The 27,044-nt window shown below is 43.7% G+C and overlaps 1 protein-coding gene across 1 annotated transcript; it reads left to right on the top strand.

Moving 5' to 3' along the window:
* The first annotated feature begins 1,383 nt into the window (after positions 1 to 1,383).
* LOC122692859 (zinc finger protein OZF-like) lies at positions 1,384 to 26,039 on the top strand. Its single transcript, XM_043900672.1, is given in 5 exon segments — positions 1,384 to 1,685; positions 1,816 to 2,024; positions 19,973 to 20,099; positions 20,586 to 20,681; positions 24,700 to 26,039. Coding segments are annotated over 4 exon segments (1,662 nt in total). The 5' UTR covers positions 1,384 to 1,685; positions 1,816 to 1,925.
* Positions 26,040 to 27,044: the final 1,005 nt, after the last annotated feature.

Below are 27,044 nucleotides of genomic sequence, written 5' to 3' on the forward strand. Positions count from 1 at the left end.
GTTATAGCTGTTAGACAAGGATGACTTCCCCTCTGCTCCTTGGATCTCTCATCTGAGTTCATTCCTACCGACCTGGGTATATGTCTGTTGTCTCCATTATCGTTATACTCCTGGGATCGTTCAATTGCTCCAGAAAGGTGACCAGGTCAGGCTTAGAGGCCACAAGACCTGTTCATCAGAGAAAGGAAGGTATTGGAGTTTCAGCTTCAACATCAGTCCTTCCAATGAACACCCAGGACTAATCTCCTTTAGGATGGACTGGTTGGATGTTCTAGCAGTCCAAGGGACTCTCAGGAGTCTTCTCCAACACCATAGTTTAAAAGCATTAATTTTTCGGTGCTCAGCTCTCGTCACAGTCAACTCACATCCATACATGACCACTGGAAAAACCATAGCCTTGACCAGACGGACCTCTGTTTGGCAAAGTGATATCTCTGCTTTTTACCATGCTATCTAGGTTGTTCATAACTTTCCTTCAAGGAGTAATCATCTTTTCATATCATAGCTACAGTCACCATGTGCAGTGATTTTGGAGCCCCAAGAAAGTAATTCTGACACTGTTTCCACTGTCTCCGTATCTTAGTTTTCTGAATGTTGAGCTTTAAGCCAAGTTTTTCACCCTCCTCTTTCACTTTCATCAAGAGTTCATCAAGTTTAGTTCATCTTCACTTCCTGCCATAAGGGAGGTGTCATCTGCATATCTGAGGTTATTGATATTTCTCAGGCATGTTTCTCCCGACAGAAGGATCAACAGATCCCAAAACGGACAGGGGCCGGGCCAGGGGAGATAAGACTCCGCCCCCTCTGGTCCCGCCCCTACACAATTGCGCTTCAGGGCTCGTCCCACCCACTGCCCTTATTTCAGGGCTCCTTGGCCCTGGCGTAGCCCAGTCACCTCCGTCTGTACTGCTTCCTCCGCCTGCGCGGGCGCAGTAGCCTGAAGACCCGGAAGTGAATGTAGACTAGCTTTGGAGGAGTTCCAGTGAATTTGCTATGTTTGTTTGTTTAAAACCCGGATTTCGTAGTCCCACAGCCTGTTGTCCTCCACACGTGAGTTTCCGGGGTGTCTTTGGACGTTAAAGAAGTCTCTTGAGATTCCCCTGGACTACAAAGAGTTACAGCCAGTCAATCCTAAAGGAAATCAGTCCTCAATATTCATTGGAAGGACTGATGCTGAAGCAGAAACTTCAATACTTTGGCCACCTTACGCAGAAAACTGACTCATTTGAAGAGCCCCTGATGCTGGGGAAGATTGAAGGCAGGAGGAGGAGGGAACGACAGAGGAAGAGATGGTTGGATGGTATCACGGACTGGATTGACATGAATTTGAGTTAGCTCCTGGAGTTGGTGATGGACAGGGAAGCTTTACCTGCTGTGGTCCATGGGTCGCAAAGTGTCAGACACGACTGAGTGATTGAACTGGTGGAGGTTAAAACTACTGTCCCCACCTTCCCGCCCCCGGTGTGTCCCAGCATCGCTCTGAGAGAAGTTCTGAAATCCTTTATCTTAACTGCCAGATCCCTAGGGCCCACATCACATTTCTGGTAGTATCGTTCTAGGATCCATATCCTTCTCTGGCAGTTCTACCTTCTAACGTGTAGGCGCCGCTGCTTCAAGTCCTGCATTGCTCAACCCCTCCGTCTCTGATCCATGATGAGTTGGATGAGGCTCTATTCTGTATGCAGGTTGGTCAGGGCCTCGCCTATAGTGTGAAGGGGAGGGTCAGCATAGATTATGTGGTTTTCACAGGAGGGGCCGCGAGTTCAGAACAAAAGAATGAAACTGAAAACCACCTCGTTTGCTTCTGTGTTCCAGAATGCTGGCTGTGTCCGTGGCCGTAGAGGATTGTGATTTGTACCTGCTGAGATCCTCCCTCTGTGTGGGGCTGTGTTACAGGGAGCTCGCTATGTTTTTCTAAGCATTGAATGGCCTGTTTTCTGGGGTCACTTCACAAGACTGATCTTACCTTAGAAGGAAGCCCAGAGGAAGAGGAAAGTAAGGAGTCAGAAATGACTCGTTCCCAGGTAAGAGGCCTATATTTGTTTCTTTTGTCTCTCTTTCCTGAAATGCTGTTTCTTTGGACTTGATAAGCTTCTTAACTTCTGAATGGGTTTGTTTGGACTTAACCATAGTCATCATCCCAAGGGACCCATTGCCCACCTGGCACATCAGTGTGACAGAAAACACTATTGTCAGCCAAAGAAGCTCACTCAAGCTTTTAAGTCCCAAGTTTTTATTGGGGTTTAGCCACGTAGCCGTGGTCGATAACATCTCCAGCATTCTCCCCTCCTTAGAGCTTGGACTAATAAGCCCACCTGGCTCAAAGCCCCAAACCTCTAGTCACTTCGTTGGTCTTTGTGAAATGCCAGCCTCACAACCTGAGTCATCCCATTATTAAACTAGGGGCCCACCATAAGTCATCTTGTTAGCATAAATTATCAGGGCCTACGGAGAGTAATAAAGCCACTTCAGACACTAAGGAATTTACAAGAGTGAGAAAACTTAAATTCCAAGAGTAGTTTAAAAACTTCCAGACCCTGGGGACCAAAGCCTGCGAAATTCTTTTTAACTTTTAGTATTTATTTAGTTTTGGCTATACTGGGATTTTGCTGATGGTCTTGGGCTTTCTCTGTTATGATTAGGAGGGGCCACTATCTTGTTGTGGAGCTCTGGCTCTAAGGCCCGGGTTCAGTCGTTGTATTAATCCCTGGCAGGCTTGGAGGATGTGGGCTTCAGCAGTTGTGGCACACTAGCTTGGTTGTTCCGAGGCTTGTGGGATCTTCCCTGACCAGGGATGGAACCCGTGTCCCCTGCACTGACAGGCAGATTTCTACCCACTGGAGCATCAGGCAAGTCCTTAAATTCTTTATTACGCAACGTTGAAACCTTAATGTTTCCTTTCTGGCTTTGATTTTTTTTTTCCCCTGTTATTTTTGATGTTACCTTGGAATACCTCACCTGTTGCATGATTACAAAATATTATGTTGTGTTTAAGACTTCTATTTTATTGTTCAAAATAATGTCTAAGTCTCTCTTTAGGTGGGCTTCTTTGACTACCTTGGAAGCTATTTTGCTTCATTTCTTTTGAAATTTCAACTAGTTTATACAGTGATAGCTTCATCTGTAATTTGACAGTTCCCTTTATTTAGGTGTTTTTGTTTTTTATATTCAAAATTATGTTGGCTCCCCTAGATACAGCTGAGACTTATATTTGAAATATCCATGTTTGCTTTGAGTTTGATTGTTTTGAATTTGCAGTCACTGAAGTCTTTCTATCACTACATCTTCCAAGTAAAGCTTGTGATTTTCAGACTTTATGTGCTTCAGTAAAGATTTACAGTTTCTTCACATAGGTCTGGAAATGTGTTCTAAATAGGTGTCATGGTATATTTGCTAATAAACTGTAGACTGTTTCTCATATTGTGTTTTTAATTCCTGTTACTAAAGAGGAAGAATTGTTTTCAGTGAACCCAGGTGGCTCAGTGGTAAAGAATCCGCCTACCGATGCAGGAGACCTTAGTGTGATCCCTGGGTTTCGAAGGTCCCCTGGAGAAAGAGATGGCAACCCTCTCCAGTATTCTTGCCTGGGAAATCCCATGGACAGAGAACACTGCATGGCTACAGCCCATGGGGTCAAAAAGAGTTGGACATGATTGATGTGACTTAGCACGCAGTCATGCACAATTTAGAATTTTTTTTTACCATAAATGCAAAAGTACGCATGAGTTTTAAAAAAGGTAGATTAAAAATGTTTCTTCCAAAAGATCTGTTACTTATGGAAGATTGCTTTTCCCTTAAGTGTCTTTATGTGTGCATCTGTGTGTTCCGGCAGAAACCTAGGGTATATATGAAAGACATCATCATTTCATGAATATTTTTATTTATTCCAACCTTTGAAAATTGTTCTGACATATTTTCCATGTCCTTAGATTGTTTCCTTTTAGTGAAATGAATAAATAGTTCCATTTTAGTATATGTATACATGAAAATGTTCAAATGATTTGATCAATTCTTTTTCTTGTTATTTATATTCTTCACAATTAGAAAAACTTCTGTGAACTTTCTTCAGAGTTCTCCCTTTGTATTTGTCTGTGTATTATTAGCTAAAATTTAGAGTACATGAAGTGAAAGAAACTTAAGTTGTTTAAGGAATGTTCACTATATATTTGCAGAAAGGTGGAACAACAACAGTATTGATTTTAAATTGTTTCCGTTGCACATCCAAGACTCTATAAAAGCTATCAGAAAGATATATAGTATATAGTACATAGTTAAAATGATTGTTGCTACTGAGCATGCTATCTTACTAGAACTGTAAAATTTGTAAAACACTTGAAATTCAAAAGTCAGTATGAATGCGTACATTACTTATTATTATAAGTACTTATCGTACTTCATTACTGTTCAAAATGGTCATTCATGGAGCAGAATTTTCAACATTACTAGTTAAAAGAAGCTTGCTAAAAATACTAAGAAAAAAATAAGCTTGTTAAAATAAACGGCACATTTGTCCCACTCAAGAACTCTTGGATCAGAGTGTGCTTTTAAAAAATATTACCTGTTTCCTTGATAGACAATTCATCCTGTGTCATACAAATACAACACTCAAAAATAAATATGCCGGGAATTCCTAGGTTGCCTAGTGGTTAGGACTCGGTGCTTTCATGGCGGGGTCCCAGGTTCATTCCCTGGTCAGGGAACTAAGATCCCACAAGACAGGTGGTGTGTCCAAAAAAAAAAAAAAGAGCCAATGTTTTTCTGATTATTTTATCATTTCTCTTCCAGTTCAGAATAGTTTCTGAAATGGTTTGTGGGTCACATCTCATCATTTCTTGGGTTAGGAACTCGGTAGAAAATATTTCTCTGTAAAAAGTATACACCAAACACTCTCCTATATCGAAACCAGTTCTGTGAGCTTCTTTTGTCATCTTGGGGCACGTTAGGAAGTCTTCTCACGGACACATGTCATCTGTACTCTGTATTTCCAGGACAGCTGGTGTTCCAGGATGTGACCATAGATTTCACTCAAGAGGAGTGGGTTGCCTGGACCTCAGTCAATGGGAAGTGTACGGGGACATGATGTTAGAGAACTATAGGAACCTGGCCACTTTGGTTGAGGATAGCTTCCTTCCAGAATCTCTTATCTGCTCTCAGGGTTTTGGTTCCTGCATTTCTAGAATGTCTCTTGGAGTCTTCTGCTTCTTTTAACACCGTTTCAGATCCCTGCTTTGTATGGGAAAATGGGAAGTTGTGAATTTAAAAAGAAGACTTCATGATGATTTAAATATTTTTCTTCCTTTATGTAAACTGCCACTTCTAGGTTAGTGCTAATTCTATAAGTTCTGTGATATAAAATGGTGTCACCCCCTCTTCAAATCAAATTTCCACTACTTACTTTTGCCTTGTAGTATGTGACCAGAATGTCAGGATCTGATTTTTATGTATTAGTTAGTGTTGTATAGGTGCTTTCAATAAAGTATTTGGGGAAATCTTTTTCTAGGCTGTCTTAACATTCTACCATGCGTTCTCTTCTGACCTGGATACATATTAGATTGGAAAGTGATAAATCCCTAGCAAAACAAATATTCCATTCTCTGATGAACAGGTCTTGTGGTCTCTAAGGTGGACCTGGTCACTTTTCTGGAGCAAATGAAGGATCCCAGGAGTATAAGGAGAATGGAGACATGGCCATGTACCCAGGTGTGTGTCAATGGATGGAGCCGATGGCTCAGGTGAGAGGTCCAAGCATCAGCGAAGAAGTCATTCTTCATCCTGTGTTTTCGGAAGATCTGCTTCATTGGAAACGATTTTGGAGAAGTCTGGATTCATTTCTGTTTCTGTCATAGACGGCTATCACCTGCTGCCTTCTTCCTGTTAAACCATGATGAAATCTTGTCTGGTGATTACCTTTCTCTTTCACAGTGAGAACTAAAATGCTCTTCTTGGCTTGTGACAACCTGCATGAATCTGGTTGCTGTTTCATTTCTTGAGAGTCCTAATAAAACTGTGCACATTTCTGAGTAACTATGGTGTTCCATTTGTCGAATATCAGGTCTTTCTATAAAGATACTCCTATTGGAGAGAAGACTTAGAATTGTGGTGAATATGGTAAAGATTCTAATCAGTCTTCAGAACTTATTCAACAGCAGACTCTTCTGAATCCACAAAAAGAAAACGGGAGCAAGTGTCTTTCCATGTCATGGCTACAATAACCATCCAGAGTGATTCTGGAGCCAGACGAAAGTAATACTGTCACTGTTTCCACTTTTCCCCCATCTATTTGCCATGATGCGATGGGACTGGAGGCCACAATCTTAGTTTTTCTGAATGTTGAGTTTTAAGACAACTTTTTCACTTTCTTCTTGCACCCCTATCAAGAGCTTCTTTACTTCCTCTTTGCTTTCTGCCATTAAAGTGGTATTATCTGCGTATCTGAGATTGTTAATGTTTGACAAGGAAATCTTGGCTCCACCACTAAAGAAAGTGAAGGTTGGTTGCACAGTCCTGCCCCACTCTTTGCAACCCCATGGACTGTAGCCCACTAGGCTCCTCTGTCCATGGGATTCTCCAGGCAAGAATACTGGAGCAGGGTGTCATTCCCTTCTCCAAGGGATCTTCCTGACCCAGGAATTGAACCCCAGTCCTCTGCATTGCAGGCTGATTCTTTACCAGGCGAGCCACTAGGAGAGCCCTACTACTAAAAAGCCTTTTGTAAATGCAAGTCTCTGGGCCCAGGTGAAACAAAGCCAGCTCTTCAGAAGCCATGGGCTATTTCCTACTCCCCAACTGCTGGTGGGGGTGGGGTGGAGGGCGAGGGGCGATGTGAGAGGAGTCCAGCTGCCTCATCTCCCATCTCTTATAGTATACAAGGAATTAGGATGTGAACATCGAGGAAGCAGGATTACTTCCGGATATCTAGATGCATATGAAAGAAATTATTTCAATAAGCCTGGACACTTGCTTCTTACCATACAGAGAAGATCACTAGATCTCTTCATGTGAGGGATCTTTTTTTAATTATTGTAACCTTTAATAATCAGATTACCTGCCCCTTGCTGCAAACTTGTATAGTCTCTCTCCTGCCCTGCCTCCTCAGAGTCAGCTGTCTCAAAATCACTTACCATGCTGTCTCCTGGGGTCAAGACCGAGCATTCCTACCAAATACAGCCTTATTCTCAACTTTGAGCTTGCATGTCTTTTTTTCTCAGCCGAGACTTGTGTCACTTATTACTTAACACAGGTCATTATTTCCTTTGTTGGTCATCAGATATGCAATTAGGGCATCATTTTCGCAGACATTTCTCCATTCCCATACACACTTTTGGGCTTCCCAGGTGGCACTACTACTAAAGAACCCGCTGGTCAGTGCAGGAGGCCCAAAGACCTGGGCTTGATCCCTGGGTCGGGAAGATCCCCTGGAGGAGGAAATGGCACCCCACTTCAGTATTCTTGCCTGGGAATTCGCATGGACAGAGAGGCCTTGTGCACTCCAGTACAAGGGGTCACAAAGAGTCAGACATGACTAAGCGTCTAGGCACACACATTTTTAATCCAGTGTTCACTGCTGCCCCTAGTTTATTTTCAAAGAAAGTTGTGATGGAAATACCTTCAGGCTTCTGGTCTCTGAAGCTGGAGGTCCCTCACCTGCAGGCAGGTGGTCACAATGCAAATCATTATATGAAAAGCTGTGTCCCCCAGGCTGCAGAGGGGAGTGAAAAAAACTAAGTACTCAAGGTATCATGGGGCCTCCAGGTGGCGCTAGTGGTAAAGAACCCACCTGCCAATGGGGAGATGTCAGAGATGCAGGTTTATCCCTGGGTTAGGAATATCCGCTGGAGAAGGGCATGGCAACCCACTCCAGTATTCTTTCCTGGAGACTCCCCATGGGCAGAGAAGCCAGGGAGGGCCACACTCCATGGATTCCCAAAGAGCTGGACACTACTGGACAACTTAGCATGCAGCAGGCAGGGTATCTTTGGGAAGAATTCTGAGAGCAAATCCTTCCAGCAACCCAAGGCCCCAGGTGATTCCCACCAAGCAGTCACTCACCATCACTTCAGTTCAGGTCGGTTCAGTCTCTCAGTCGTGTCTGACTCTTTGTGACCCCATAAACCACAACACGCCAGGCTTCCCAGTCCATCAACAACTCCCGGAGTCCACCCAAATGCATGTCCATTGAGTCGGTGATGCCATCCAACCATCTCATCCTCTGTCGTCCCCTTCTCTTCCCACTTTCAATCTTTCCCAGCCTCAGGGTCTTTTCCAATGAGTCAGCTCTTCGCATCAGGTGGCCAAAGTATTTCAGTTTCAGCTTCAACATCAGTCCTACCAATGAACACCCAGGACTGATCTCCGTTAGGATGGACTGCTTGGATCTCCTTGCAGTCCAACGGACTCTCAAGAGTCTTCTCCAACACCACAGTTCAAAAGCAGCAATTCTTCTGTTCTCAGCTTTCTTTATAGGCCAACTCTCACATCCATACATGACCACTGAAGAAACCATAGCCTTGACGAGACAGACCTTTGTTGACAAAGTAATTCTGCTTTTTAATATGCTATCTAGGTTGGTCATAACTTTCCTTCAAAGGAGTAAGCGTCTTTTTGTTTCATGGCTGCAATCACCATCTGCAGTGATTTGGGAGACCAGATAAATCAAGTCAGCCACTGTTTCCACTGTTTCCCCATCTATTTGCCATGAAGTGATGGGACCGGAGGCCATGATCTTGGTTTTCAGAATGTTGAGCTTTAAGCCAACTTTTTCACTCTCCTCTTTCACTTTCATCAACAGGCTCTTTAGTTCTTCTTCACTTTCTGCCATAAGGGTGGTGTCATCTGCATACCTGAGGTTATTGATATTTCTCCTGGCAGCTTGTGCTTCCTCCCACCCAGCATTTCTCATGATGTACACTGCATATAAGTTGAATAAACCCAGTGACAATATACACCCTTGATGTACTCCTTTTCCTATTTGGAACCAGTCTGTTCTTCCATGTCCAATTTTAACTGTTGCTTCCTGACCTACATACAGGTTTCTCAAGAGGCAGGTCAGGTGGTCTGGTATTCCCATCTCTTTCAGAATTTTCCACAGTTTATTGTGATCCACAGAGTCAAAGTCTTTGGTACAGTCAAGAAAGCAGAAATAGATGTTTTTCTGGAACTCTCTTGCTTTTTTGATGATTCAGCAGGTGTTGGCAATTTGATTGCTGATTCCTTTGCCTTTTCTAAAGCCATCTTGAACATGTGGAAGTTCATGGTTCACGTATTGCTGAAGCCTAGCTTGGAGAATTTTAAGGATCAGTTTACTAGCGTGTGAGATGAGTGCAATTGTGCAGTAGTTTGATCATTCTTTGGCATTGCCTCTCTTTGGAATTGGAATGAAAACACCCCTGCTGAGTTTTCCAAATTTGGGGCCTTATTGAGTGCAGCACTTTCATAGCATCATCTTTTAGAATTTGAAATAGCTCAAGTGGAATTCCCTCACCCCCACTAGCTTTGTTTGTAGTGATGCTTGCTAAGGGCCCCTTCCCATTGCAGGATGTCTGCCTCTAGGTGAGTGATCACACCACTGTGATTTTCTGGGTCATGAGGATCTCTTTTGTACAGTTCTCCTGTGTATTCTTGCCACCTCTTCTTCATATCTTCTGCTTCTGTTAGGTCCATACCATTTCTGTCCTTTATTGAGCCCATCTTTGCTTGAAATGTTCCCCTGGTATCTCTAATTTTCTTCAAGAGATCTCTAGTCTTTTCCATTCTATTGTTTTCCTCAGTTTCTTTGCATTGATTACTGAGAAAGGCTTTCTTATCTCTCCTTGCTATTGCTTGGAACTCTGCATTCAAATAGGTCTATCTTTCCTTTTCTCCTTTGCTTTTTGCTTATTTTCTTTTCACAGCTATTTGTAAGGCCTCCTCAGACAGCCATTGTGCTTTTTTGCATTTCTTTTTCTTGGGGATGGTCTTGACTCCTGTCTCCTGTGCAATGTCACAAACCTCTGTCCATAGTTCATCAGGCAATCTGTCTATCAGGTCTAGTCCCTTAAATCTATTTCTCACTTCCACTGTATAGTCATAAGGGATTTGATTTAGGTAATACTTGAATGGTCTTGATGAAAATGAAAGAGGAGAGTGAAAAAGTTGGCTTAAAGCTCAACAATCAGAAAACTCAGATCATTGCATCCAGTCCCATCACATCATGCCACATAGATGGGGAAATGGTGGAAACAGTGGCTGACTTTATTTTTCTGGGCTCCAAAATCACTGCACATGGTGATTGCAGCCATGAAATTAAAAGATGCTTACTCCTTGGAAGAAAAGTTATGACCAACCTAGACAGCATATTAAAAAGCAGAGACATTACTTTGCCAACAAAGGTCCATCTGGTCAAGGCTATGGTTTTTCCAGTGGTCATGTATGGATGTGAGAGTTGGACTATAAAGAAAGCTGAGCACCGAAGAATTTGTTATAGCCATGCTTTCCAGGAAACAAACTCACTCAGAAGGACAATACAGATAGTAGATTGCAGTTTATTACACTAGCGGGCCCAAGGCAGAGTCTCCTCTTAGTCCAAACCCACCTCCCCAATCCCTTGATGCTTACAAAGGAAGGGTAAATACAATCACAATAACCCCATCATTCATGTGTTATGTATTCAAACAGTTAATAATCAATAAGCCCGCGGTTACATTCCAACCAGTTAATAACCAATATAAGCCTGTGCTTACATTCTGATAGATACTCTGGAGGCAGGGGTGATTAGTGTCTGTTTTCTCTTAGGTGATCAGTAACCTGGATATGATCTTCAAGGTTCCCCTCTCCAGAGCGGGTCTTATCCTTCCATTGTTGTTCCCACAGGCACTAAGCAGAGAGTTCAGAGCCCACTGGAGAGGTGGCCGAGCATGATCAGCACAGACAGGCCTGAGATGGAGTCCAGGCCCTATGAATTCCTTCTTCATTCCCCCCTCTTGGTGCTCTTAACTCATATTATGAGCATTCTTCATAGGGATATATTGCACCCTGGCTCTCCAACTGCCAATTAGGGAGAATGACATCAACCTTCGGGTTACAAAGTTCATAATACATTGTAAAATTCAGGGTCCACGAATCAGAATTATCAAGGCAACTTTAATGGTGGTATATACAGTTTTCCACCAATCGCTCTTCACCCAAGATAGGACCGAAGTCCAGAAAGGAATGTTCTCATTTGACATTGCTTTTACCTGGTTTTTCATGTCATCTAAAGTAGTTGATACATTGTCAGATAAGTCAGGAATGTGTACACAACATTCAACCTTAATTATAGCACAGGTCCCTCCCTGAGCTGCTGTGAGTATGTCCAAAGCCATTTTATTATGAATTACTGCTTTTCTCATTTAGATTTGCTCTTCATTTAAGGCTTGGATGGCTTCTGTTCTATCTAGGAGGGCCTGTTTGTGAAATTAGTCAAGGCCTCTACTTTAATCATAATATATTTGTTGTCCCTACAGAGGGCACGAAAAAGGCAGCAATATACTCATACCATTGAAACACAGATCTTGTCCACCTAGCATGTAAATAAGGTCGATTTACTGGGGCTTGTTGTAGGTTAGGCTTTTGTTACACTGGCATTTATATCAAATGTAACCCCATGACCCAAGTTTATTGACTGTAGGTCTTACACCAAGAGAGCAAGGAGAGGTTATGATTGACAAGAGAGAGGAAAGTCTCTTTGTCATCCCAGAAAAGAGCAGAGTGGTTTAAAATCTGCTTGGCAGAGTGGTGACACCCACCAAGGAAGTCCATCCTTCACAGACAGAGGCATAGTCCTACATACCCAGAAGTTGTAGGTGTTGTGGAAGCCCACGTAGGAACGTGCCCATGAGGTGATGACATTGTCCTGAGATGAGACAGAAGTTAAATTCAAAATCACGTTGATGAAGCCAAGCAGCAGGAGTTGATTGTGCGGCTTCATCCTGAAGGGGCTTGTCTGGGATCTTCTTTTCCTTCTTCTTAAGGATGGTCTTAGTCTCTTGAGGATCAATGTGGTCCCTCTGTGCAGTCCACTCAGCGTTTTCTGAGTCTGCCTGGTATGCTCTCTTCACCCTCGTATGATGGATCAAGGGACAATACCTGCAACTTTAACTGCAGTAGGGGTAGTTAGAATAACATAAGGGCCCTTTCACCAACGGGCTAGCAAATCATGTTTCCAATCTTTGACCCATACTTGGTCACCAAGTGTAATCTCATGAATCTGTTCCCCAAGGGGGAACAGCACCCTTTCTTGTACAAACTTAGTTACCCGATTTATTACCTTACCCAGTTCCATCTGCTGTGAAATCCTATCACCCCTTACCTGAGGCAAATTTGTTGACACCTGTTTTATTATGGGAGGAGACCTCCCATATGCAATTTCGTATGGAGAATAGCCTTGGGACTGTGGGGTCATCCTTAGTCTGAGCAGAGCCCTCGGAAGCAAGTCCACCCAGGAGCAGTCAGTCTCTATGATCCACCTGGAGAGTCTCTAAGTGTCCGGTTGACTCATTCTACCATCTCAGAACTCTGGGCCTATATGCAGTGTGCAGTTTCCACTTGATGTTTAAAGTTTTGCTTATTTGTTGTACTAACTCAGTTACAAAAGCCGGGCCATTGCCTGATCCAATGCTGGTAGGAAATCCAAATCTGGGAACTATTTCCCTAAGCAGGCACCGGGCTGCTTCTGATGTTCTTTCAGTCCAGGTAGGAAAAGCTTTTACCCATCTTGGGAACGTACATACCATGACCAGCAGATAATGGTAGTATCAGTGAGGTTTCATTTCAGTGAAGTCCACTCCCAGGTGGTCAAGGGGCAGCGTGCCTTTCAGCTGAGTACCGGAGGATTTTGTCTGCATCCCCGAGAGGCAGCATTCACCTGTGAGCAGGCAGCATGGCCTAGGTGGGTCGCTTGGTGTGTCTGGCTTACCAGAGTGTGTGCCAGCTCCTCCAGTACTAATAATTTGCCACTTGGCAATTCCCACCATCTCTTTTCAGTGTTGATGGTCCCTTCCGCTTTGGCTAACCTGACAGCCATTGTCCTTGTTTTATCAGGCTAGTGCCATCAGTATATAGGACCCAATTAGGGTCTGGAACCTTGAGCCCTTCTTTAAAACAAACCCCAGATACCTTACCTCCTCTTTGTAGATCTGTGCCTTCTTCTTTGACACCCGGTAACCTGCTTCCATCAATAGCTGGAGCAGTGCATTTGCCCTTTTCCAGCATTTTTCCTTGGTCTCAGGCAGCCAGCAGCAGGTCATCCCCATATTGTAGGAGCCGACATCCATCCTCTTCCGGATGGAATGAGTCCAGGTCAGAAGCCAAGGCTTCCCTAAGGATGGCTGGGAAGTTTTTAAACCCTTGTGGGGGAGTCCAGATGAGCTGTTGTTTGGTGCTCCCGACTGGATCTTCCCATTCAAAGGCAAAGATGGGCTGTGACGCTGGTTGAGGCGTATGCAGAAGAAGGCATCCTTGAGATCCAGGCAAGTGTAAACTTTAGTCCTCGGTGGGAGGAGGCTAAGTAAGGTATAGGGGTTTGGAACAGTGAGGTGTAAAGTCACAGTAGCCTGGTTGACTAGGCTGAGATCTTGTACAGGCCTATGGTCCTGTCCTCCTTCCCTTTGGACTGTCAGGATTGGCATATTCCAAGCCGACTGGCACTCTACTAGAAAGCCTGCTTGTTTCAATCTATTGATGTGGGGCAGTATGCCAGCTCAGGCCTCTATCCATAGCGGCTACTGGCACTTTCTAACTGGGATGGTGCCTGGTTTGACTTCTATTATCACTGGGGCGTGATGTTTAGCCAGTCTGGGGGGAGGGGGGGTTGTCTTCCGCCCAGACCTCAGGGAATAATTGAGTTAACTCTCTCTCATGCTCTTCCGGCCTAGCCGGTTCTTCCTTCGGAGGCTCATGCAACCTCCACTCATCTTGGGGTGGTATTGAGAGAGAGGGCAAATAAGTCATAGAGCCCATCCAGAAGGTGGGCCTCTCCTCAGGGGAGAAAGTCACTTGTGCTCCTAGTTTGGAGAGCAAGTCTCTTCCCAACAGGGGTACTGGGCACTCAGGAATGTAGAGGAATTCATGAATCACTTGGTGCCCCCCGCCATGTGACATTTTCTGGGCTGGCAAAACGATTTAATCATCTCTTCTCCCGATACCCCAGTTACAGCGGTAGTCTTTTTGGACAGAGGTGCCACAGGTTTTGTTACTACCGACAGTTCTGCTCCTGTATCCACTATGAAGTCAGTGTTTTGGTCCCCCACTTTTAAGGTTACCATGGGCTCTGAGGGGCCTGATATCTCTAAGCCCTGGCAGCCCTAGTTAATTTCCAAGTCAGTTTGCCCCACAACTACAGGAACTTCCTCTTCCTTCCTTGCCTTAGGACATTCATTCTTCCAGTGGCCAAAAGCTTGCACCGGGCACACTGGTTTGGCTGTAATGGGGACCGGGGCCTCCCTTGGGATGGCTGAAGGACTGTCCTGTCCCTGGGGCAGATGAGGTTTTCTGGAGGGCCCGAGATAAGACTTTCCCAGACCAGCAGCTAGCACTGTAAGTCTCTTGTCTGTTCTCTTTGGTTCCCTCCAGCTCTCTGGCAGAGCGCGGTCTCTGCTTAATTCCAACGTCTCCCTCCCCTTCTAGTCAGTCCTCACCGGGAGAGGCGGGTATAGCTTGGGCGGTTCGGTTGGAGCGGGATCCTGGAAGTGTTGGCCAGAGGCTTCTGTCACTGGGATCGGAGCTTGCCAAAACGGCGGCTCTAGGACCTCCGGGAGAGCTGGCGGCAGAGCAGCGGCTGCTGCAGGAACTTCACCGGCCCTGGATCGGGCATTAAGGCGGCCTCCGGTCCTGGTGAAGCAGGCGCGTCACTATCCAGCATGGGGGAGGGGGCAGGTCATCCCCTTCCAAATCCTGTAGAATTTCCTTTTTTATCATCAGTCAATTCTTGTGCCATTAATCATTTTCCCTTTCCCTTCTGGATACAGAACCTTGCTCAAGTAGGAGGGTCTCAAGCTAACCCTAGCCATGGAGATTGATCCAATAGATGGAGATTGATCCAGGTGTCCTGGCTCTCCTGTCACTACTGTATAGATTGCTTCCACTATTTTTGAGTTCATTGTGTTCTCTGGTGACCATCCTACTCCCAGAGAGGGCCATTCGACCACAGAGTATGTGGAGGTGGTTAGGCTTCATCTTCACCCCATAGTCTCCTCCTAATCCCTTTAAATTTTTAATCATGCACTCCAATACAGTTGCCTTAGATTCACTTCCCTCCATCTTGCTTACCTTCTCGGACCTTCTTCTACTTTTCCTTTTCGTTCTGTCTACGAAGTTCTCAGTACCCTATGTACTTCTGATATTTCCACTCAGTGACACTTAAATTGCCATTCTGCCTCCTTCCTAATTGGTGTGAGAAGAGCCTTACCTGCCAGATCCCAGAGGGAGAAGGGGGATCGGCGTGTCTTAACCCGCCGGGCAGCACAGCCGAACCAGAACATCACATGGTCCAAGACAGTTTCTCCCTTAAAGTCCATCTGCCTTGGTGGGCTTGATCAGGTGCGGATGAAAACACAGATGGGTTAAATATCCCATGTCCCAGGCCATCTCCGGAAAAGCCAATTCATACTCACTTCTGTATCCCCCTCCTTCTTGCCTAACAATTCCGAGGGGGTCAAGAATTTCACAGCAGACAGGACACCTCCTGGGGGAGGGCAGAATATGAGCATACAAGGACCAGTTTCCTATCCTAAAAATCCCCTGGCGATCACTTGGTAATAACTTTCCCCGAGACAGTGTGGACACACCTCCTAAATGACCTTCACAAATTACCTTTCTAAACCCTAGCACGCTCGCCGACCTGTGTAGCAAGCAGTCGCCGCCTGCCTATTCCAGGCTCCTGTGGGTCCCCGCTCCTTCTAGTCCCTCCCAGGAGGGTGATCAGACCCCTTCTTCCACCCTGCCAGGTGGGTTCCTCCTCACCTGAGCGCTCACTTCCCCTGCTGCCATCCACTACCTGCTAACGTGAAAGGTCAGGGCGTTGAGAAGCAGAATCCTTCCAGAGGGGCGAGGCGCCTTCCCCCTTCTAGGAGATTCAAGCTACAAAGCCTCGGGGTGGCCTCAAATGAGACCAGTTTCCTCAAAGTGAGGAGTTTCCCGGCCCATGCACCAAATGTTATAGCCTCGATCTCCGGGAAACAAACTCACTCAGAAGGACAATACAGATAGTGGAGCGCAGTTTATTACACCGGCGGGCCCACGGCAGAGTCTCCTCTTAGCCAAGGGCCCTGACCAGCATTTGTGAAAATCTTTATATCCCATGTGTATGTGTCCAAACCCACCACCCCAATCCCTTGATGTTTACAATTGAAGGGTAAATACAATCACAATAACCCCATCATTCATGTGTTATGTGTTCAAACAGTTAATAATCAATAAGCCTGCGGTTACATTCCAACCAGTTAATAACCAATAAGCCTGTGCTTACATTCTGATAGATACTGTCCAGAGGCAGGGGTGATTAGTGTCTGTTTTCTATTAGGTGATGAGTAACCTGGATATGATCTTCAAGGTTCCCCTGTCCGGAGGGAGTCTTATCCTTCCATTGTCGTTCCCACAGGCACTAAGCAGAGAGTTCAGAGTCCACTGGAGAGGTGGCCGAGCACGATCAGCCCTGACAAGCCCGAGGTGGAGTCCAGGCCCTATGAATTCCTTTAATTGATGCTTTTGAACTGTGGTGACTCTTGAGAGTCCCTTGGACTTCAAGAATATCCAGCCAGTCTATGGTAAAGGATATCTGTCCTGGGTGTTCATTGGAAGGACTGATGTTGAAGCTGAAACTCCAATACTCTGGCCACCTGATGTGAAAAGCTGACTCATTGGAAAAGACCCTTATGCTGGGAAAGATTGAGGGCAGGAGGAGAAGGGGAGGACAGAGGATGAGATGGTTGGATGGCATCACCGACTCAGTGGACATGGATTTGGGTGGACTCCGGGAGTTGTTGATGGACTGGGAGGCCTGGCGTGTTGCGTTTTAATGGGGTGGCAAAGAGTCGGACATGGCTGAGTGACAGAACTGAACTGAACTGAATGGATTAGTGGTTTCCTCTTCTTTCTTGCATTTCAGTGTGAATTTGGCAATAAATAGTTCATGGGCACAGATACCAGGTCTTGGAGAGCCACACCCATCCTAGAAGGAGCCCCTCCCCAATCAATCAGACTGACATTCTTTGTTTGCATAAGTTCCCACCCTAAATGCTCCCTTCCTGAGGTCACAGAGGTGCTGAGCTGCAGCTCTTGGCTCTTGGACCTGGGTCTCCCTCTTACATTGTTTCAAAAACCCTCACAGGCTGGGTCAGGTAACCTGGTAGTTCTGTCTGTTATGTCTTGGGAATTGTACTGTGGCCTGCACTCTGTAAGGCAGAAAGAAAGGAGAAGAACTCGCAGGGGTGATCTGCATAGAGAAGGCAGGAAAGGTAAACACCAAACACAGGATGTGATTAGCATATCAGGTTAGTCTGGATTATCCGCTGCAGACCAGGAAGGAGAAAGTAACAAAGGAGCTCTGAAAAGGCAAAGGGAAACAAGAAAACTATTTCTTCTGGATCATTGCAGCAGTTACAGATTCAAGAGTTGTGTGGATGCCTTTAAAGTTATCTACTTAACGCCCAGATGTGAGTTTTTGATAAAAATCCCCAGAGGAGACACAGAGCTGGAGGAAGAAGAGGAGGAAATGGCAGCTTCTCAGGTAAATGTCCTGTCCCGGGTTTGGGGCTGTGTCTGCTTTTCCTCCTGAAACGCCTGGTCTGAACATCTGCAAACCTTCAATTCTCTGCTTCTAAGTTTTCTACCTAGGGTGTTTGTTGCCAACTGCTTACTTTTTCCAGTTTTTCTTGTATTAGAGAAGACTGGCTCTTTAGACTGTTTCTTCCTTATGTCCCAGAGCCTGTTATCCAATGTATGTATCCTGGCTTTCTATAGAGCATGATGAGTTCTTAACATTGTTCCGTCAGTTTCAATGTTGAACATATTCCCTTTGTGAAAGACCAACACGGGGAGGCACTGGTATAAGGGATTCCCAGTGGAATGCTGTTCTGTGTTGGGATCCTAGGGAAGTAGGGGAAATGCCATGATGAGTTTATATCTGGATGCAACTTCAGGTCTTTAGAACAGGAGCAAAAGGCAATGCCCTTGGAAATAGAATGGACTCAGTGGTCCAGATTTTATTCAAAAATAAAAAATGTAGTTGAGACTATCCTCTTCCTCTGTGTCAATAAGAAAGACTTACTAATTAAATGTGGTATTAGGCTACATGACACAAGAGGTATATATGAAGTGAAATTTGCTTCAAACTAACATTTTTTAATGATGGATTCAGATCATGGTTTCCATAATATTGCCAAAACACCCATGCAGTTGTAATGCATTCTTCCATTTACTTCTAACCCCACGACTCTGATGGTCACTGGTTTAAGTACTTCTGTGAGATTCCCATGCGACGCAGCTCATGTATTTCCCATTTGTCTTTTTGTGTGTGTGTGTGTGTAATAAAGTTTTACTAAAGTATAAAGGAGATAGAGAAAGCTTCTGACATAGGCATCAGAAGCGGGCAAAAGAGTGCCCCCCCATTTGTCTTTAACAACTGTCTTGGGGAAAAAAAAGTGAGGGATGTGCCTAAACTATCACAGTTAATGGGGAAATCCCATATGCTCCTAAGTTTCTCTTTGCTTTGGAAGATGGCTGTGTTTAGTAGAGACGCTGGGTTTGGGGGATTTTTCTCACTCAAGCCCAGGTCTGGTCATTTCCAGGTACACTCCACACTCACATCACAGAGTCTCATCACATTTTTGTATTTTCCAAAATGTGTATAAGAATCTTATTAGTGCTAATCTATGTTCAACTGTGTTAAAATTTGAACTATAGCTCTTTGGAAATGATATAGATTTTCAGGAAATTAAAAAATTCAGAACCAGAGCTTTACTTTATGTTACATCATTCTGTATGTCTGTATTCTAGTTTATTTAAAGAAATAAAAATAATATCATCCCATTATATTTATGTACATTTTTAATAAGTTAAAAAAAACTTTATTTTATTGAAATGACAACTTTTCCCTATTCACTATTAATAAGTATATAGTCCCATTTTAGTATATGTCTGTGTCCCCAAACCTGTTAACATGATTTGATCACTGTTTTTTTATCTGCTTTTTTAAGATTTTCAGAAGAAGGGAATAGGTAGGTACCTACTCTAGTATTCTTTCCTGGAGAATCCTATGGACAGAGGAGCTATTATTTCTGTTGCACATTCAAGATTCTGTAAAAACTGTCAGAAATATGTACAGTATATACTAAATAGTTAAAATGATTCTTGCTGCAAGGTTACTATCCTATAACACCTGTAAAATTTGTAAAAGACTTAAAGTTCAGATTTAAGTGTGAATTCTTCCCTACTATTCTCCTTCATTGCTGTTCAGAATGGTCATTTGTGGAGCAGAATTTGCAATATTACTAGTTCAAATAAGCTTGGTAAAAATGTGGCACAATTCCTCCACTCCAGAACTCTTGGATCAGAATCTGCTTTTTAAACATGTTTCCTGGTTTTTGGTAGATAATTTTTCCTGGGTCACACGAGTACAACACTCAAAAATAAATATGCCAGTGTTGATCTGATTACATTATAATTTCTCTTCCACATCAGAATAGTTTCTTGTGAATCATATCCTCTTTTCTTGGGGTTAAAAATGTGGTAGAAAATGTTACTGTGTGATACCAGAAACTACACTAAATCAAAATCAGTTCTCTGAAATTACTGCTTTCGTTTAGGGTCAGGTTCGGAAGTCTTCTCTTGGCCATATGACAGTCAGTCAGTCAGTCAGTTCAGTCATTCAGTCATCAGTCCTGTCTGACTCTTTGCCATCACAGTTGTGTCTGACTCTTTGTGACCCCAAAGTACATGGCATCTGTACTTTGTATTTCAGGGGCGGCTGACATTCCAAGATGTGACCATAGACTTCACTCAAGAGGAGTGGGAATGCCTGGACCTCGGTCAGCGGGACTTGTACAGGGATGTGATGTTAGAGACCTACGGGAACCTGGCCTCCTTGGGTGAGGAGAAGTGCCTTCCAGAATCCCTTTTCCACCACTGGGTTTGGTTCCTGCATTTCTAGAACGTCTCCTGGAATTTTCTGCTTCCACCAACACCTTCAGATCCCTGCTTTCTAGCAGGAAATGGGTATTTGTGAGTTTAGAAAGAAAGCCTTCATGGTGATTCAGTATGATTCTAACCTTTTTCTTTCGTGATGTAATCTGCCTCCTTCACTCTAGCATGGTGCTGATTGAATCAGTTCCATGGTATTAAATAGTGACACCTTCCTCTTAAAACCACATTTACACTACTTACTTTCGCCTTGTAGTACTTGACCAGAATCTCAGGATCTAATTTTTATGTATTTGGCAAATAAAGTATTTGGGCAAATCATCCTCTAGGTTGTATTAACATTCACCCGAGTGTTCTCTTCTCACCCAAATACATATTGGGTTGGAAACTTAAGAATCTCTAGCAAAACAAATATTCCTTTCTCTGATGAACAGGTCTTGTGGTCTCAAAGCCGGACCTGGTCACCTTTCTGGAGCAAATGAAGACTCCCTGGGATGTAAGGAGAACGGACACAACAGCCACATACTCAGGTAGGTGTGAATGGATGGACTGATGACTCAGGTGAGAGGTCCCAGGAGCAGTGAGGAAGTCAGCCTTTGTCCTGTGGCTTGGGAAGACGTGCTCCAGTGGAAATGATTTTGGAGAACTCTGGGTTCATTTCTGTTGCTGTCATAGACGGACATTGCCTGGCTCCTTCTGCCTCTCAATCGTTCATGAATTCAGCTCCATGATTACTTTTCTCATCCACAGTGAGAATTCAAATTCTCTTCTTGGCTTGTGACAACTTGCATGGGTTGGCTGCGCTTTAATTTCTTGGGGGTCCTATGAAAACTGCCATTGATGAATAAATATAAGATGCTCTTTTTAAAGTTTGTTTCTACCTCTAGAAAGAAATGTGTGAGTGGAATTGTAAACAAACTATCAATACTCTAGGAATATTGGAGACAGAATTTATTTTCTGATTTATATTTTCTAAAAGACTGGAAGTTACAAATATGACCTTATAAATTTTAAACTCATTTCAGTGTGTAAAGCAAAACTTCCATAAAATGAGAGAATGCAATTCTGAGTTACACCAATGTTTCACTTTTCGTTATGTGAACTCATTTTAAATATCTGAAGTGCATTTGCCACAATTCCTCAATGGTAAAATACTTTAATGTATTCAATTAACTCAAAGATTTTTTAAATAAATTGGCAAAATAGTTTAGAACATTTTCCACCGTATTTGTAATGGTTGTTTGAAACTATTAACATTTTAGATCATATAAAGAAGTCCTTTTAAGTCCTTTACATCCTTATTGGATTTAAATCCTTATTGTTTTACAATGTTGTGCTCTTGTACAGCAAAGAGAATGAAGTACACGTATAAATAGCCACTGTTTGTTAGATTTCCTTCCATTTGGGTCTCCGCAGGGAACTGAGTAGAGTTCTCTGTGATCCCAACACATTTTTTAAAATCTCACTTCTTATTTAATTGCTTAAGGCTTTTTTATCTTGTTTCTTATCAGCTGCCCCAGACTTTATTAATTTATCTCATTTGTTATCAGTTTCCTATGGCCATCAGTTTCTAATTAGTTGTATGTCAATATCATTTATGATTTTTAGATACAAACATCTAATAGAATGTGTTCCAATAAAACACAAGTGGTAAGAAGTGGATTAAAGAATTGGAAGGCACCTAGTATTTCTGAAAATGTTTGGTGTCTCCATTTAAGACGACTTAGGGCAAAAGGTAATCATTAGACTGCGTGTCTCCGCTTCATTTAGTGGTTTTGTAGCTTATTATCTTGCCCCTTCCTCTGCTCCACACTCCTTGTCCCCTGGTTTTATTACATTTTCTGTGTGTGGTCTCTGCCCTGAAGGCTGCAGGATCCTAGTTCCTCTTGTTTCCTGTGCCTGCCCTTTAGGGGCTCAGTTTGGTCCTGAGGTTTGTGCCCTGATCCCCTTGATGGGTACTTGATTGCTGTAACCGAGCCTGCCCTGGATATTGAGGGGTGCTTCCCCATCGCTCTGTGGCTGTCACTGCCCTGTCTGTGGTGGGTCTGCGCCCTGGTTGGTGAAACAGAGCCCCCAGATCTGTTTCTTCGCTGTGATCCTGATCTGTGTGGAGGCAGGTGGGATTGGAGCACACCCCGGGAGAGAAGCCCCTGAGGATTGCTGCTCTGGGGATGTTCCCCTTGGGACGTGCTCTGTGCATCACTTTCACCCATTGGGTGAGTCTCGTGTGACCCTGGTTGGCACTGATCTTGGCCCCACCTCACGCATGGGTATGCCGGCACACGGCCCTGGGGTCTCTCAGATGTTGTTCTCCCTGGGTCACCAGCATAGATCCCCTGAACTCAGGGCCTAGGTACCAGGTGCTGTGGTGCTGTGGGGGCAGCTCAGACCCCGGCCTGGCCCCGTCCCCTCGTGTCCGAGCCCACAAAGTCTACAGTTGCTAAAGCCACACCTGCTGTGACTGGGGGCGTCCCCCTTGTCCTTCAGATGCTCTGCAGGGGCTGAGCTGACAAAGCCGGTTGCCTGTGTAAAAGCGCGGTTAGTGCAGCTGCGAGCAGAGACCTCAGCTTTTCTTCCTCAACCCTGGGGCTCAGCTGTGCTTTCAGCTCCATCTGAGCATGTGGCCCACCCACAGGTGTCTGCTCCAGAGGCTGCCCCAGGGCACAGGGGTCTGCTGACGGGGGAGGAGGGGCATGTGGGAGGCCATGGCTGGGCCTCAATAGAGCCCACCCGGGTGGCGGTCCTCCCTACTGCCAGGGATGAGGGGCCAGCACGGGGGAGAGAGGCTGCGGTGGGGTTCTTCCCTTTGGGCGTCACTCAACAATGGCGCTCTACGCTTTGGTGGTGCAGGCTTCCTCCACAAGCATCCCATTTGCAGAGCTCCTTCCTCCCTCCCGTCCCCTCAGGATGTCTCCTCATGGCCAACCGCAGTCCTCTGCCTGGGTCTGCTCCCCAAAGCCCACGTTCCAGCACCCAGCCCTCGTCTGCAGTGTTGGACACCCTTGAGGTGGACACCCTCTCAGGCTGGGTGGGCAGGGCAGGGTCAGCACCCCATCTGCAGCTCTCACTCCCCTCTGCCACACGCGGGTTGCCATGTTCTCTTCCACAGAGAATGAGGCTCTCCTTCCGTCCAAACTGGGCTCCCCCATGAGGGGCTCCCCCGGATGTGGACACCTCTTCTCTCTTCAGATCCCCCCAAGGTTACAGGTCCCATCCCAGTTGCTCTCCTCTTCCTTCTCCTTCTTTATTTTTGGTCCTACCTGGCTCAGCAGGAATCTTTCTTGTCCTTTTAGGTGGTGTCGGCTCTTTGCTAGTGTTCAGAGGGGGCTCTGTGAGAATTCTTCCAATTCTGATGTATTCCTGATGCATTTGTGGAGAGAGATGAACTCCAATCTGCCTAATCCTCTGGCATCTTGATCCTTGGGTCCCCATTTTCTCTAAATCTTCAAGGATATTCACTGAGAATAGTAGATAAAAAAGCTTCTATTTGGTATCTTTTAGGTCTGTTTTCTCACAACACCCATGGTTTGATGTCAAAGAATCCAAGGTTTGAAAATTTAATGCAAAAAGCAAACCTGTATGAAAGAGCTCCCCTCGGAAATGACCATTTAACCAAAGACTGGGGACATACAAGGGTATGTGACAGACTGAGAGGATGTTTATATGGACATCAAGAAATTGAGACCGCTTCACATACTGTGGACATGACTGCCAGAAGAAATGAGCACTGGGAGTCAAATTGGGGAAAGCACCCGTTTCAGTCATCACCGTCTGCTGCGCAGTGTATCTTTGTAAGCAATGACTCACATCAGTTTTTGAAACACACACGTTCCCTGAGGGGAAATGTGGAAAATCTGGAAAGTCATCCAGTGTCTATTCCAAATGTTCGTTCACACCACTGTGAACATAGACTTCGATTACACATACATTCAACCACGTCTGAAAAGGAGAAGTTTACAAATGATGGGGAAAACTCACAATATAATCAACTTGAGGGGTCTGTGAGCAACGGGTCATTTTTCTTCCACCAACAGACAGGTTCTCTCCAATCCAAAATGTGTAATGTTGATAATAATGGAAGAGACTTAATTCAGCCATCACTGTTTGATACATATCATGATAGGGTTAATATAAAACAACTTTTCATGTGTAATAACACGAGTCAGGCCTTAAGTAGGAGCTCCAACCCCAATAGTTTCCAGAGTATTTATGATGGAGCAAGAAACTGTTCATACAATGACAGTGGGTATAACATTGAACAAGACTCTGATCTTAGGAAACATCAGGCACCTCAATCTTCAGATAAGGATTCTAAAAGTAATACAGGTAGGAATATCTTTTATCGAGCATCAGGTCTTTCACTAAATAAGAGTACACATACTGGAGAGAAGACTTACAATTGTAGTGAATATGATGTGTCTAATCTGTCTTCAGAACTTATTCAACAGCAGAGTATTCAGAATCCACAGAAAAACTACAAGTGTAAGAAATGTGAGAAAGTCTTTACTAACGCACTCAACCTATGTAAACATAGGGAAATTCATACAGGATGGAGTACTTTCACATGTACAGAATGTGACAAATCATTTAATCAGAGTTCAAAACTTAGTCAACATCAGCGAATCCATATTGGCCAGAAGCCTTATAAATGTAAGGAATGTGGTGAAGGCTTTAGCCAGCACTCAAGTCTTACTTACCATCAGAGAGTCCATACACGGGAGAAGTCTTCTAAATGTAAGGATTGTGGCAAAGCCTTTAAACAGTGCTCATGTCTTCATAAACATCAGGTAATTCATGCTGGAGAGAAACCTTATAAATGTCAAGAATGTTGAAAAGCGTTCAGTCAATATGCAACTCTTATTAAACACCAGCGAATTCATACTGGAGAGAAGCCTTATAAATGTAAGGATTGTGGCAAAGGCTTTATTCAACGAAAAGGTCTTACTTGCCATCAGAGAATTCACACTGGAGAGAAACCGTATAAATGTCAAGAATGTGGAAAAGCTTTCAGTCAATATGCAACTCGTAATAAACACCAGCGAATTCATACTGGAGAGAAGCCTTATAAATGTAAAGATTGTGGCAAAGGTTTTATTCAAAGCAAAGGTCTTACTTGCCATCAGAGAATTCACACTCGAGAGAAACCTTATAAATGTCAAGAATGTGGAAAAGCTTTCAGTCAATACGCAACTCTTATTAAACACCAGCAAATTCATACTGGAGAGAAGCCATATAAATGTAAGGATTGTGGCAAAGGCTTTATTCAACGCAAAGGTCTTACTTGCCATCAGAGAATTCACACTGGAGAGAAACCATATAAATGTCAAGAATGTGGAAAAGCTTTCAGTCAATATGCAACTCGTAATAAACACCAGCAAATTCATACTGGAGAGAAGCCTTATAAATGTAAGGATTGTGGCAAAGACTTTAGCCAGGCCTCAGGCCTTATGTCCCATCAGAGAATTCATACTGGAGAGAAGCCTTATAAATGTAAGGATTGTGGCAAAGGCTTTAGCTGGCACTCAGGTCTTACTCGCCATCAAAGAATTCACACTGGAGAGAAACCTTATAAATGTCAAAAATGTGGAAAAGCTTTCAGTCAACGCTCTACTCTCACTCAACACCAGCGAATTCATACTGGAGAGAAGCCTTATAAATGTAAGGATTGTGGCAAAGACTTTAGGCGCCACGCTGGTCTTACTCGCCATCAGAGAATTCACACTGGAGGGAAAACTTGTAAAGAAGGTGGTAAAGTTTTCAGTCACTATGCAACTCTTATTTAACATGAGCGAATTTATACTGAAGAGGAGCCTTATAAATGTAAGGACTGTGACATAGACTTTAACCCAGCACATTGGTTTTACTTACCATCAGATAATTCATACTGAAGGAATTCTCATAAATGCAAATAAACCTGCAAAGGCTTTAATCAGAGCTCTCATCTCACTGGACATCAGAGAGCATGTCCTGGAGGGAAACCCTAGTAATGAAGTCAGACATGGAAGAGGTTTGTCCTGAACATACAGTTCAGGAAACCCAAGACTGTTTATATAAGAATGACACGGAATGACGTAAAGAAAATATAAATAAGTATTTACAAAAAATCAAACCTAAATAAATATCAGGAAATGCATACTAGAAAGTATTTCATAAACCCTGTTTTCTGACGTTCCTCTTAGGGAGAAATATTGTAGATAGTGATTCATAGTTAAAATAGACAGAAAATTGATATGTTAGTATGGATCACAAGATGAAGAGGTGATGTTCAGCCATGTACAGTTACTAGCTATGTATGTTTGTTGATATTGACATGATTTGTGATTATTTGAAAACCAAAATGAATGTAACTGAATTCTCAAATTACTCCATGCTATACTTCATTTCTAGTGTGCATGCAAAGTTATGTTTTTGATGGTTGGTACGTCAAAGATGAGAGAAGCCCTTCTTTCTAGGAAGAAAACATTTATAATTTTCTCCATTATAAGATTAAGGACACAGGAATGTAACATGTGCAGTGAACATCTAAATGGTGGTGTTTGTCATTCATGTCACACATCCCTGTAAGTCACCGTGATGTAAGTGTTCAGGGAATAATTCCACAGATCAAAGTACATTTTCAATGTACATTTTCAATAGTTATGTCACTTGCTTTTAAAGTAAAGTACAAAGACAGTTCACTAAAATCTTGATGTATTTTATAATATCAACAGAAGTCATGAATATCAGTAGCCATGTTTCAGTTAAAGACATCTCTGCTACCCTAGAAATGTAGGGAAAATCCTTCCCAGAAAAGTCATGTAATTATTGTATGTCTTCTTAAATGATTAGCCTCCCTTTTGTAACCATAGAAATCACAGTTCTCAGATCATTGTATCAGAGGTATATTATCATTG

The sequence above is a fragment of the Cervus elaphus genome, chromosome 4 (genome assembly GCF_910594005.1).
Source record: "Cervus elaphus chromosome 4, mCerEla1.1, whole genome shotgun sequence".
Classification (NCBI taxonomy): domain Eukaryota; kingdom Metazoa; phylum Chordata; class Mammalia; order Artiodactyla; family Cervidae; genus Cervus; species Cervus elaphus.